The sequence below is a fragment of the Sturnira hondurensis genome, unplaced genomic scaffold, assembly GCF_014824575.4.
Source record: "Sturnira hondurensis isolate 20B ecotype Veracruz unplaced genomic scaffold, ASM1482457v3 Scaffold0021214, whole genome shotgun sequence".
Lineage (NCBI taxonomy): Eukaryota > Metazoa > Chordata > Mammalia > Chiroptera > Phyllostomidae > Sturnira > Sturnira hondurensis.
In genome coordinates, this window is record NW_028093845.1 from 5777800 (window position 1) to 5792483 (window position 14684).

A 14684-nucleotide genomic window follows, 5' to 3' on the forward strand; every position below is an offset into this window, starting at 1 on the left:
TGTGAGACTGGGGGGTCGGTAGGGGTCAACATTACATTTAGCACTCTCCTCCAACAATTTTGTTCCACCTACCGGTGCAATAAAGCGAAATTTCTCATGGATACAAATAAAGTTTCTGCATTGGACCAGTTAATCCAGTTCTCCTATCTGCTAACTTCCTTCCCCCTTTGTCTCAGTTCATTAACTCTACCCTTCCCTGTCCCCCAAAACGCTCTACCTAATTTTTCTCCGACTTCAGGCTACTGTTCATGCTCAATTTTTCACCATCCTCATCCTATCCTCAGCATCCCCAGCCGGCAAGTCATTTAGGAGTTCTGCTGGCCGCCCAGTCCCCAGGTTTAAGGGAGTCAAGCCCTAGCTCTGGAGGATACCGAGAGGGCAAGGAGGTGGGAACTGCGTTTTCTTCTCGTATAATTTCTGTTCAAATTTGCCTGGAGTTCTTACAAGACAGCTGGCAGGTTTTACTATTTCCTGCCGCCTATTTGCCAAGCTCGCGGGTACGCGCACCTCAGGGCTGAGCCCCGCACGACGAAACTACGTTGAGAGACCAGGCTAGGTGGCCCACGAGGTCCGTACTGGGGACTGTGGCTGACCCCGAGAACACCCCCTCCTCTTCTCGTCCTTTCTCCACTCCCTCAGTCACCTTCGTGCAGGCAAAACGCCCCCAGGCTGGAGAGGTCTCGCGCGCTCTCGCTCTCCCTCGCAAAGGGTTAATTTTTCCAATCGCACGAGGGGGAGGAGATTTCCCTGTAGACAAGTAAAAAGGGTGATGGACAAACGTGCGGGCACTAAGACCGCAAGGCATTCATTTCCTCCTACGGTGGATGCGGACGCTGGGAGGAGAAGAGCCCCACAGCAGAGGAGCTGGGAGCAGAGCGCAGGCAATGATCAGCCCTGGATGTAGCTGAGAGGCTGGGAGAGACCGATCGCCGCGACCCAGCGGCGAGGGGAAGACCTGGGGGGCGGGTGGGGGATACATAGCACTCGAAACCTAGCGCTTTACAGATTATTTTATTTTGTGTAGAGAACACATACCGTCTCCGAAGATCAGCCCCAATGAACATGTCAGTGTTGACTTTACAAGAATATGAATTCGAAAAGCAGTTCAACGAGAATGAAGCCATCCAATGGATGCAGGAAAACTGGTAGGTGATGCTTTTACGGGATCGGTGTCTCAGAGCCCTGCGCGTCTTCCTCCGTGCACCTTAGTGTCTGTTCCCCGCCTGGGCGTGAATGGAGCGGGGAACCGCGGGCCGCGGAGAGCCGGCCGCTGAGATCAGGGGGTGCATGAAGCGCGTAGGTTTGGGTGCCCCAGTGCGAACCGCGGCTACACTTGCATCTTTAGCACAGATTATATAACACGGGACGTATATACTGTATATATGTTTGTATGTACATAGAGGTGTTTGCGTGGCAGGGAAGGAGGGAGAGATGCCACAGTGCAGGTCCCGTACCTGTGCTGCCTCCTGGCTTTCATCTACAGTGGGGTTTTCTTGCTTGGCCTCTCGCAAGCGGTGTGTGCTAGGCGGTGGAGAACCTGGTCTGCGCCTCAGTTTAACCCTCTCCCACCCGCCGACCTCAGCTCTCTGGTCTTCGCCCTCTCCCCATCCCTCTTGTCCTTCCTTTCTCCTTGCAGGTCTCCACTTCTCTGCCCTCTTTGCGCTCCCCAGCCGGATTCCTCCTTCCCTGGACCCCTTTGCCCACGCGGATCTTTTCCGGTTTCATAAAGAGGCGGGGGTTGGGGGAGGGGACAATGAAAACAGAAAAAATGAATGAACCCGAGCGAGTGGAGCCACGCCATTAAGTTTGTTTTACGGAAACGCCTTTTGGACACACTTAGTTCTAATTCCCTGGGAGGCTGCTGAGTGGAGTTCAGACATTAAAATCTGCGTCCGCAGAGTCCTTGGGGACTCATCCCCAGACAAACTCATATTCGGGTAAAGCATCTTACTTCTCTACTGTGTTCCCTCCACCAGGTTTAAAAAAATCCCTGTGTGGGAGGCAATCCTGTGTCACCTTGCAATATGTAGCAGAGTAGGGCTAGGATGTGCTCATCTCGTTCTTCCTCGTGGGCTGAGTTGCTGTGGCGGACGTTCCCTCCCTCCCCTAAACCTCGGCTCTGGCCGTCCGTAGAGGTTGCCCGACGCACTTTGCAGCTGGGCAGTGGCCTGCTGCTTCCTGGGTGTTGGAAGAGGTGGGGAGCTCGGAACAAGGGTGCTCGTGGGCGCAGAGGGACCCCGCCCACCGTGTACCCCGCGCCCTCACGACCTGCCTTCCTTCCCCCCTCTGGGCTGTGCGAAACCCGAGGCGCGGGCGCGCTGGGGCACAGGGCGGGTTAACGCACTAGGAGGGCTTCCGCGGGCGGGAGCCGGGAGGGGTTCAACTTCCTTTCCTCCGGTTCCCAGTAGTAGCGACTAGCCTCGGGTGATTTGGCCGCCTGGCCGCCGCTCTGGCTTCCTCCTGCTCTGCCGGCTGCCTGGCGGTTTGCGGCGCGGGGGAGCACAGGGCGCTGGGGGCTGGAGGCCCTCGTGGGGCCAAAGCCGGAAGCCGGGAGGCGGGGGGCGATCCACTCGGAAGGCTGGGAAATGAGGCGGGCGCTGGGGCGCGGGGTTGGGGTCTGTCCTGGGCCTCGTAGGCAGAGAGCGCCAGGGGCGGGTGCAAGGAGGCAGTAACCCGCGAGGCTTGATCCCATAACAATCCAGACTTGAAAGGCCTCGCGTTAGGGAAAGCTGAGCCCCTCGTGCAGGGACCTTCTCCATCCAGATGCACTTCCTCTTCTTCCCGCGTCGGGGGTGGCGCTGAAGGCTGGTTGGGGGTGGCGGCCCGCGCGGCCGCGGAGGGCTGGGATCTTTCCAGCGGTCGTTTGTTGTATCTCCTGCCACACAGCTGGAGCCCATCTGCCCCCACCGCCCCCCATTATCCCGTGCGCTTTGTGTTTTCTAAGGTCAGTGTGCCTCTGACTTGTTGCATCCCTATTGAAACTGCCCTTCTGGAGCCGGCTTCCCCTCGTGCCGGCTGCCCCCACTCACTGTTGGCCAGCCCTCGGCCGCCACCAAGACTGCCTCTCTTTCACTTTTGCCGTTCTCTGGGGTCACTTTCTGTGTCTCCTCCAGGTACCACTTCCTGCTTCTTTTCTGCATTTACTCAACAAGTACACACTGAGCCAGATAGGGTCTAATCCTCATGGGACTGAAACTGGCAAAAATGTGCCAATTCAGCTTCGCCTTTGGGGCTCAGACCAGTGTTTTCTTTGGCTCCTTATCTGTACTTTGCTTTTGGCAGTCTCTTTCCTGGCTTATGTTTATTTATCTACACGAATCTGTGCAGATAGGTCTGTGCCTCCTACCAGACCATCGGGTCTTTAGGGTATAGTTCTGGTCTCATTCCACTCTAGGTTACTCAGAGCACCTCAAAAAAGGCTTTGTGCATATCAGATGCTGGGGAACGCACTTGTCCAGTGAGTTATGAAGTGACTGGTGCCCCCTTTATTGCAGACACTACCTGTTAACATCTGAAGCTTAACATATTTGATCTCTTCCTGCACTTGAATACTCAGTCATTGGCCCTTACAGGGATTTTTCTCCTCCCTGCTTTTTCTCTTTTGGTTGATTTTATGTTCTTGGCTTGCTGATTGCAATCAAAACAAAACAAAACCTCTCCTAACTTACCTCTTCCTTGCAGGTCTTCCTGACCCAATTTTCTTGTTTTTTTTTTTTCCTTTTACTCCACAGTGTGTGTGCCCAATTTTATAAACCTCCCTCCCATAACCCCAAGAGCAAAAAGTCTTGAGCCAGGTGTGTAAGACAATGAGGATTTTCTTTCTGTTTTCCTTGTTAACAGCAGAAGGAGCTCCATAACTGAGGCATAGACCCTTTTCAGGGCAGGAGAAGTTTAGGAAACCACAGGGCCTTAACTTTTCCAGACTCCTTAACTTAAAATGGTTTGCAGTAGCTTTCAGCGGAAAGCACAGTGTCATGAAGTTTGTGCCATGTCTTTTGAGAAATCATCTGCAGTTGTCCTTTAAAAATCCTCTAGACATAGCCTCAAACAAAACTTGTTGGGGAATTATAATTTATCTCAGAAATGAGCTATGCTGTCTTTTGAAGAATTCTTGAAGCCTGCCAGGAGTGGTGTGTTGTTAGTTAGTATGCTGTCTGGTATCTACTGTCATTTAAGAGGACCTTAAGTAATGTAGCTTATTAAACATGTTCTGTAATCCATATTCATTACCTTATTATATATTAATGTAATAGGGCCCTTATTTTAGAGTGGTGTTGTATTTAGAGTGGACACTGAGGAGTCCAGCTGAGGCAAGTTTGTCAGGTTTACTAGTACTTTGATGAATGATTAACCCTATATTCATTTTTCTAGACACAGGATATAGACCTTTTGCTTTTTCAGCAGGTAGTTTTTGCCTGTAACAAATCAGAAGAGCAACTGAAATGCAAGGGAATGTATTCCCTTGGATAGTAGTCCTGAGCCTCATCTCGAAAGATCATGTCAAATAAAAAATATCTGGGGTAATGTTATTCTGGTAAATGAGAATTACACGAGGTAGAAGAAAATGCCTGCTTTTTTAGCTCAATAGCATTTTTGAGTTGTGATTTTACAACACTGAAAAGAGGCATTTTGTTCTTTTCTGATATGTCTGGCATTTGCCTGCTATTCTCACTAATAGTAAACTTAATTCATAAAGGCTGCTAGCAAGGAGCAAAATCACCTAGTGACTGGGAAGGTGACAGAAAATTCATTGAGAGGGGCAGCTGGGCTCTGCCTTTTCTTTCAGCAGCCTGCCAGGTCTGTGCTCACAGCAGTGGATGTTTCTTGTTCAGTTGTAAATGTTTGGCCAATGGTGATTATCTTCTGATGTCGGCTGACATGGTGTTCACCAATAGGAAAGCAGGAGGCCTGTGCTGACTGCTGCAACACTATGTATGCGAGGTGACGACATCACAGGGCTTGCCTAGAACCTGAAATCCTCCCGGCTCTCCTCTGGCTTCCTCTACATCTGGCCTTTCAATGCTTTGTATTTTTTTCTGACTTTTTCTCCCCCTCCCACCTCCCATGATGTTTTAATTTTTTTGCGTGGTCTGTATCATAAGGTTTATAAAATAGTAGGAATTTTTAGAATTAAATACTCTGTGTAAGGAAACTTTTACCCACAAATTTGTCCTTACTAAGGAAAAAAATGAAAAGAAACACTATTTAAAAGAATTGTATACCTATGTCTTTATATTTGAGGTTTAGAAAGTAATATGACATACAATTTCTGTAGTAAAACACAAAAGCATTATAAGCCTGTATTAATATCTTACTCAAAAATACATAATCATAATGTTTATCAATCTTTAAAATGCAGGCTTTTTTTCCTCTAATGCCAGTTGCTTTGCGTTGATTGCTAAAATCCTCCTGTGACCTGCAGGATGCATTTATAAGAAAAATGTCTGGAAAATAATGCAGTCTGGGGTCATGAAACAGAAAAGGCCCCAGAGTCTCATTTAATCAATGACGCTACAGCAAATACAAATGTGGTCAGCTCTCTCCAAAAGTGCTGTGTCTACATTGTACTCATTATGTTGCTAGCCACTTATTTTGGAGAATAGCAGTTCATATTAGCTTTAAGACTTCAAAGCCCTAAGTGTGAGGAACTTAACTGTTATTCAGTAAACTTTAGAAGGCACTGGGATATTGGCCTGACGTGATCTAAATTAAGAATGAGAAGACTGAGAAAATGTATACAAAAGAAAAATGTCATCTATGTTCTGATCCTAAAAAAGAATAAAATCTTGTTTGGATATTTTGATCTGAAAACTTTCATATGTCTTTAAAGATAATTGATTTATATTTATGCAGGTTTTTTTAAAGGATTCCCAGGTATAATGCAAATTCTTTGATTATATTATTCATTTCTTATTTGTATGAGCTATACATAGTATATGATGGTAAAATTTTTACATAAGGGCTTTGTTAAATTGGGAGTTAAATTCTGTGGGGTAGAAAGCCCTGGCTGGTGTAGCTCAGTGGATTGAGCGTGGACCTGGGAAACAGAGGATCGCGGTTCGATTCCCAGCCAGGGCACATGCCTGGGTTGCAGGCCAGTTCCCTGCAGGCCAACTCCCAGCAGGGGACGCACGAAAGGCAACCATACATTGATGTTTCTCTCCCTCTCTCCTTCCCTTCCCCTCTAAAGATAAATAAATAAAATCTTAAAAAAAAAATTCTGTGGGGTAGAGAAGGCCGCTTGTTGCTTTTAATGTGAGATGATAATGCTGATATTAGGTGTCAGTGTCACATTGGAATTTAACTCCAAAGTCAAGTCATTTCAGATCTAAGAGTTACTTTGCACACTTTCTTCAAACAGAATCTTTCAGGTTAGACAATGGAAGAACTGTGAGGGGTATGAAGACTTCAGAATACCTTGGAGAGCATAAAATCTCCATTATAACCAGTCTTCAGCCAACAACATGAAATAAAGGTGTGTAGCACAATTCAGAATCCATCTTTGTTTGAGTGAGCTGGATATTTTAGGTCCAAGTGTTTTCTGAGATGAGTTATCTAAAAATTGTTTCAATGACCCACTTGATGGTTTATATGTGGACACAGGTGAGCCAAGCTGCCCTCTATTAATAGGAACCAGATGACACTCCATAAAATTTGCCTTAGCTCTTTACTGTCTCTAGTTCCTATCTTCAAATCCACCTGCTCCCATGTAGTTTCCTATTTGTCTCTGGTAGGAGAGTAGATAAAAAGTTTACCTAGAATAGTTACCTATACCACAGATATTCTTAGGAAATCTGAATGAAAGTCTAACATGGCATTATTGAAATGTTAAGACATGATATTATTCCTTATCCATATTCTGATTGTGTGCGTATTCAGGTAGGTACAAATGTGCAGTGTTGGCATAGCTACTGAGAATTTTTGAAAAACAGCATTCTTAATGATTATATTTAACTTACAGTAATTTATTTTAGAGATACATTAATCTTATTTGTAAAAAGTGTTGTCCTAGAATAAAAAATAAATTTGAAATTTTAAGTCTGTTGAGCAAAAACCGTCCCAAAGTGTAGGTCCATGTAAGTCATCTAAGTTCAAGATTATGTGTTTATCATGATTCAGTTTTATAGTGAGTACTCATGGTTTTTAGTTTGAAGGTTCTTTATCCTACTATACTGTACTGGAAAGATGAGCACCTTTAGGGAAATTTTATTTAGTCACCTACTCTAAATTTTCTGAAATTTAACTCTAAGCTTGTCGGTCAAACACACCCACACAAACACACACATACAAGTCAAAAAAGATCGAGGCTTCTCTTTGCTGAGATAAATAAAACAGGCTGATTAGAAGCAATTTTCTTTGATACATATTCATGATTTTCTAATGCTCTTATTCCATTTCCTTCAGGATTTCATATTTTAGTGCTTTCAAACGTTTTTGTAGAAGAGTTTGTAATGCAGTCTTTTTTAATAGTTTTTTTTAAGATTTTATTTATTTATCTTTAGAGGGGAAGGGAAGGAGAGAGGGAGAGAAACATCGATGTATGGTTGCCTCTTGTACATCTCCTACTGGGAACTGGCCTGCAACCCAGACATGTGCCCTGACTGGGAATCGAACCGCGATTGTGTGGTTCGCAGGCCCGCGCTCAATCCACTGAGCTACACCAGCCAGGGCTATTTGTTAACTCTTAATGGACAGTATACAAGATCATTGTATGAAGACTCTGAAAAGATGAGTGAAACCCATGTTTTTCATTTACCTTTATTAGGGGAGTATCGTCATTTACCTAGAAGAATGTACACATGTATGTCAAGGCCACTTCTAGAAACCTGTAATCTCCTTTGAAAAAGCCTGGCAAAAGAAAACATTGTTATATAAATGTGGCTTATAAAAAGTGTGGGGGCCAGCTGTACCAAGAACATTTGGAAACGTTTTTAGAAGCTCTGCTCTGTCTTCAATCACAAGTAACCAACAGTGTAAAGTAGAACCAGTCCTTATTGGGGTATAAGTGCAGCTGATTTCTGGATATTAATTTTGTATTCTACTACCTTACTGAATTCATTTATCAGCTCTAGTAATTTTCTGGTAGAATCCTTAGGGTTCTCTATTTACAATTTCATGTTATCTGCAAATAATGAGAGTTTAACCTCTTGTTTTCCTTTTATTTTATTTATTTTTTTAAGCATTTTATTTATTTATCTTTAGAGGGGAAGGGAAGGAGAGAGGGAGAGAAATATCAATGTGTGGTTCCCTCTCGTTCATCCCCTGCTGGGAACTGGCCTGCAACCCAGGCATGTGCCCTGACTGGGAATTGAACCGCAATACTGTGGTTCGAAGGCCCGCGCTCAATCCACTGAGCTATGCCAGCCAGGGCTCTTGTTTTCCTTTTGTTTCTTCTTGTCTGATTGCTGTGGCTAGGACTTCCAGTACTTGTTGAATAAGAGCAATGAAAGTGGACAATCCTTTTCTTGTTACTAATCTTAAAGGAATTGCTTGTAGTGTTTGCCCATTGAGTATGATGCTGGCAGTGGGTTTGTCGTATATGGCCTTAATTATGTTGAGGTGTGTTCCCTCTAACCCACTTTGCTGAGAGTTTTGTTATAAATGAGTGCTGGGTTTTATCAAATGCTTTTCTGCGTCTATTAATATGATCATGTGGTTTTTATCCCTTAGTTTTTTACATGGTATCATGTTTATTGATTTGCAGATATTGTACCAACCTTGCATCCCTGGAATAAATGCAACTTGATCATGGTGTATGACCTGTTTAATATATTGCTGGATATGGTTTGCTAATATATGTTGAAGATTTTCACTCCTATGTTCATCAGGAATATTGGCCTACAGTTTTCTTTCTCTTTAGTGTCTTTTTCTGGTTTTGGAATTAAGATGATGCTGGCCTCATAAAATGAGCTTGGGAGTCTTCCCTCCTTGAATTTTTTTGAGTAGTGTGAGCAGGAGAGGTGTTAGTTCTTTGAATGTTGTAGAATTTACCCGTGAAACCGTCTGGTCCAGGACTTCGTTTTTGGGGAGCTTTTTGGTGACTGCTTCAGTTTCACTTGTAATCTCTCTATTCAGATTATGTGATTCGGTTTGGAAGATTAAACATTTCTGGGAATTTATCCATTCTGTCCAGGTTGTCCAGTTTGTTGACATACAGTTGTTTTTAAAATTTTTTTACAATCCCTTGTATTTCTTTGGTGTCGGTTGTTACTTCAGTCTTTCATTTCTGATTTTATTTACTAGAGTCACATGATTTTATTATGTGTGGAATCTACTAAATGAAGTCAACTAACAAATACAAACAGACTCAGACACAGAATAGGCCGATGGCTGTCAGAGAGGAAGGGACCTGGGAGCTGGGTGAAAAAAGTTCAAGGGATTAAGCAAAGCAAAAACTCATAGACACAGGTGACAGTAAGGTGATTACAAGAGGGAAGGGGGAGGGGCAGAGGGAAAGTGGGTGGGGCAGGCAGAAGAGGGTAAATGGGGGATAAATATAATGGAAGGAGACTTGACTTGGGATGGTGAGCACACAATACAATAGACAGGTGATGCATTATAGAATTGTATACCTGAAACTGTGACAGGGTGCAGCCAAGGCGGCGGGGCTAAATAGGGATTTGAAATAGGGTCCAGAACTCAAGGAGTCCAGGAAATATTAGAAAGATATATAGTATGTGCTCGCCCCTTCCCCTTCAGGTGTGAGTTGGGAGAAGGGACACATGGAGCAGGGCCACTGAGAGCTGTTTTGTACAGCAAAGGCTTTGCAGCTAACCTCTGGCATGGTCATTTAACATATCTGTAACCTTTAACTTGCTGCATAGATATATTAAATAGCTGTGGCCATGCTCTGAGCCAGGGGGATGGAAGTGACTACCCACTTTGAGATGTAACTGGGGGCAGGTCCCCCAGGTTACAGTGCCTGCGTGAGAGCTCCGAGAAGATTGGCTGTATGACATGGGGACTCACGATGGCAGCCCAGTGAACTTGGAAGAATACAGGAATGCTGGCAGGTGTAACCAATTGTAGGAGGAGTCAGAAAAGGGGCTGCTGAGGAAGATTGGCTCGGAGATTTAAACCGTGAGGTGGCAGTCATTGGAGAGAGCCCCGCACTTCTGCCAGAATGGGGACCCCCGCAGCTTGGGTAGAATCACCATGCGGCTTTGGCACAGTGGCGACCGCCGCTCCCTGCAGCTTTGCAGAGAGGACCATGTGGTTTTGGCCAGAGTGGGGATCCCCGCAGCTTTGGTAGAAGAGGACCACGTGGCTTTGGGGTGCTCCCCTTGGCCACTAGGCCTGGGAAGCAGGAGAGACTTTACCTGGAAGAAGGGTGAAAGAACTCTTGCCAGTAGACCATGGGAAGGTATTACATGGCTTTGGATTAATTAGAGATACTGTCTGGACGGCTACTCAGCTGATGTCGTCAGGAGCCTGAAACATGGACATTTGCTTCTTTTCTTGAGATAGGTACCCCTAATTAGGGCAGGGGAGAAGGAAGCACTGTGGGCACCTGTGGGTATCCAAAAGGATTTTGATATTTTAATGAAGACATTAGGTCACTACTTTAAGTCTGTATATCTTTATTTTTTTAAAGATTTTATTTATCATTAGAGGGGAAGGGAAGGAGAGAGGGAGAGAAATATCAAAGTGTGGTTCCCTCTCGTTCGTCCCCTGCCGGGACCTGGCCTGCAACCCAGGCATGTGCCCTGACTGGGAATCGAACCTCGATCGTCTGGTTCACAGACCTGCGCTCAATCCACTAAGCTACACCAGCCAGGTCTAAGTCTGTATATCTTTAAATAAACATTTCCTTTCGTTTTCACAAATCTCTGTGAGAGATGTATTGAGAGATGTCTCTCCTAAGGCGTCGGACAATCAAACCTAGTGGGGGGTCTTTTCGGTAATAGTATATTGTACCCCTTTGGCCTTGCCCTTGGCCCTATGTATGTCCGTTTTCTGTAACAGTTGTTGGCATCCCTCGGTGAGCCAATAATTGCCTTCCTTGGACCTGTGCTTTGTAATAAAACCTACCAATGTCTGGACTGGGCACAAAGCTGAACCACTATGTCAACTCTTGAGATTCTGGTGGGTGGGTGCAGACATCGACTCATCTTGCAGCACTCAAGACAAGTCTCATATGTAAGTTCCCTTGGTTATTAAAACTGACATTGACCAATGGAATGGCCTGCCTCTTTCTTTGGTGTCCTAGTCCTCTGTGTATGGGGACCAGTTTTGAAAACCACCTGGGGAAACTCCCGGGGTTGCAGGCCAACAGCTCCCCATCGGCCCTGGGCTTGGCATTGCGGTTGGCAGCTTGCACCCCTCTTTGGACAGGACGTGAGTAAAGGTGTTTCATGACTGGCTTCCTACACTAGTACTTCAGTCATGAGGAGACCTTTTCACTTGCTGGGCCCTTGTCAACTATGGGCCATTCCCCTTTTAGACCTGGTCTTATAAATGAATACTTGGAATTTGTGATCCTAACAGCAGCAGTTTTGACTGGGAGAATGACCCACACAAAGGTCTGCAAAATGAAACAGACTTTTTATTTTTCCTGAGGTTGAATTTGAGAAGCATTCATTTGTCAGAACAGTTGCGTTTTTGTTTTCTCTCGTCTGGTAAGTTGGAACTCTCATGAAGACAGAAACTTTATGTTCTTTTGAAAAATGGCCCCACAAAGGAGTGTGTAACACTTGGTACTGACTATAAAAGTAAGAGAATATTAAGAATAGGTCAAGGAACATTGTGAGGCTGTAGTGGGGAAAAAATGATTGTTTATGTAGTTTTTGAGGTTTAAATAGATGGTTTTCCGGAGTGTTCTATAAGCTTTTTGCTTATATCCTCTTAAAAAGGATATAATGTGCTGCCTCGAATACTTAAAGTTTTTCACCGTAAGTTGAAATAGATTAATTTTAATAGTGATAGACTAAATAAGATAAGGAGTGGCTAGTTACAATAAACATTTTATGATGTGATGGTGAAATAGGTTTATCTACTTTATGTAGATCACATAACATTTTTATCCCTGGTTTTATTTAATTGGTAGCTCCGAAAACATTCCACATTCCACGTTGATATGTTTAAAAGAATCACTGGCACTAATCCATAATGGCTTTGGGTTGTTCTGAATTCAGAACATTCCCAACATTAAAAATGTAGGTCTAATCAGAAGGCGGTGGGGGGCGGGGGGGAGGAATGAAGATTAGCATTCTGCCTTATATAATCGTTCATTTTTTCTTTGTTTTGGCTAGAAGGAGCGAGATGGGTAAGCTATCAAGTGTCTTAAACTATGTTTTCTTGACCACACAGGTTTTAGATGATAGCATAGAATGCGTTGTCATGAGGACCAGTTTCCTACCTGGGTAAGGTAGCTCCTTCTTGTTGGCGCGGTCGTTCATTGTCAGAGCCTGAGGGCTTTAACCTTTACAAGCCCCTTATAGTCCACTCCACTTGGTTGTTTGAAGGCTCTTTCTTCTCCATAACTGACTTGAAAGTTGTATCCTTCCCTTAGTCCTTTATTACTTTTAGTTTCGATTTTAGCCTGATTTTCACCTCTGTGTGACTGGCTAGTATGCATCTGAAAATCGATGATTTAGCCTTCCTAGGCTTTGTAGCTTAAACCATTTCTCAAACGTCTTCCAATCCAGAGGGATACCTCTGCAAAGTAAAAAAATTAAGACTCCCATCTTTTGGTTGGACAAATATTACCTACTAGGAAACTGCTAAGAAATTTATTAAAACTCACTAAAATATGGCACATACACATTAAAATGAGAGAGTTTGTTTAACAGTGGGGAAGGGAAGTTTTAATTTAGTATCCTGCCAAAAAGTCTGCCACGTGGTCTTTGGAACATTACAAGGTTCCTGTTATACATCACATTCTGGAAATTTCTGTAGCTAGGGCTGTCTTGAGTTGTAGTTGGTTTTCAGGGATCCTTCCAATGTATGTGCAGAAATACTTTTTCAAAACCTGTATTTTATGAGTCCTGATATTTTGTGTTACACCACTTTGAGTGGTATTTGATTCTCCAGTTCTTCATAATTACTGAGTTATTTTGAGGTAAAAAAAAGTTTGAGAACCATGCTTTATGTCTTGGATCCTTAACCAGGTACTTGGGCCACACTCACCTGGAGAGTTTGTCTCTCCCACAAATGCACAAGCACAGGCATTATCTCAGAGATTCAGAATCAGCAGGTCCAGGTCCAGCAGGTCCAAAGTGAGAAGCCACTTTGGAATCAAAAAAGACTGGTTATGTGAAATCCAATGGTGATAGATTAGGGAGGTGGGAGAAAGCAAAGTAGGCAAATCTCTGCAATCACGTCAAGAGTAAAACAGATACCTACTTCTTTTACATCGGTGGGTACAGAATAGTTAATCATTAACACAGCACATAGAAATGAAACAAGGTAACCAGGAGGGGCTTTGTGCCCAGGTGCTGTGAGAGATTGTGCCCTGAGGGGTCTAGAAAGGGGGGATTGCTCTGACATTCCAAGGGTCTGTTGTCTGGCTGCAAAAAGAGGACAGACAGGCTTAAGATAAAGACTGACCTCTGTCCCGGAAGCTGCAGGCCAAGAATGTGACCACCCACCCTGACTCTTTTTAGTTAGGAATTTTTATATTCAGGCCATCCTACCTGGTTACTTTAGTCTCTGAGTCTGTAAGGCCCATCATGCACGTGGCCCCTTTCTCATTCACACCTCTAATTCACCGCCAAGCCTGTGTGATCTGGCGCCCATTTCTATTTCTGTCTGTTCAGTCCCACTGCCCTCCTTCCGGCTGGCACCACTGGTTTTTCTCCTCACTTGCTTTCCTACTTTCATCTCTTCCTGGGCTTTCAGCATTATCTTAGTCACTGGTTTAATCTTGTCACTCTGCTAGTAAAAACCTTCAGTGGTTTTTCCGTTGTCTACAGGAAAATCCAAATTCACTGGATTGGTTTGAAAGGCCAGTCAAAATCTGACTCCATAATACCTTTCCAGTGTTCCCCATTGATTCACCCACCATCCAAGCCTGCCTATTCAAAAGTGGATTCTTCTCCCCACTCATCAAAATCCATTGTGCCTTTCTTTATAGTTTCTGATTCTAGCTTTAAAGCAGTTGTCTCTCACAGAATTTGGCTTGTAGTTGTGCTTGTTTTTGGTTTTCTGTTTCCTTGTGTGTTTTTCAGTGTGTGTTGAACAAGATGAATGCACATAGGCATGGATACCTAAGCTGTTTGTTCATTTTCTCTTTTTTATTAAAAAATTTTATTGTGTTTTTTCATTAACATTTATCTCCCAACCCTTCCCCTCCCCTGCAAACACCATTCTGTCGTCTGTGTCCAAGAGTCCTTTTTCCTTTTTATCTGATCCCTCCACCCGCTACCACCGCGCCCGACAGCAGTCATCCTGTTCTCTGTGAGTCGGGTGTTCATTCGCTTTCAGGTGTGTGTGGTTCACCATGCAGTGCGTCTTCGCGCTGTCCGTAAGTGCACCACTGGAGGATGGACAATGCCTTCCTGAAACACTAATAAAAATGCTTGTTTTATTCTCTTCATTTAGTTTTATTTTTAAGAAAAAAAGATACTGCTTTAGCATGACTAATTCTTCTTCGGCAAAGACTTCCCTAGAGTGAGTGGAGAGTGGGGTTGCATGCGCAAGGGGGACAATCAGGAAGAAAATACTACCCAAAGGTAAAAAGTAGT

The 14684-nt window shown here is 44.3% G+C and overlaps 1 protein-coding gene and 1 long non-coding RNA gene across 2 annotated transcripts in view; both read left to right on the forward strand.

The window, feature by feature from the left end:
* Nucleotides 1-776: 776 nt before the first annotated feature.
* ELOVL6 (ELOVL fatty acid elongase 6) overlaps nt 777-14684 on the forward strand; it is a 119269-nt gene continuing 105361 nt past the window's right edge. The window contains exons 1-2 of the mRNA XM_037031932.1: nt 777-881; nt 1025-1145. Of these exons, the coding sequence (XP_036887827.1) occupies nt 1057-1145 (89 nt within the window). The 5' untranslated portion in view covers nt 777-881; nt 1025-1056. The remainder of the gene's footprint in view (nt 882-1024; nt 1146-14684) is intronic.
* Nucleotides 2787-6428, forward strand: LOC118977158 (uncharacterized). The gene is made up of 2 exons (XR_005064464.1): nt 2787-2944; nt 6362-6428. It is a non-coding gene; the product is annotated as an uncharacterized LOC118977158 (long non-coding RNA).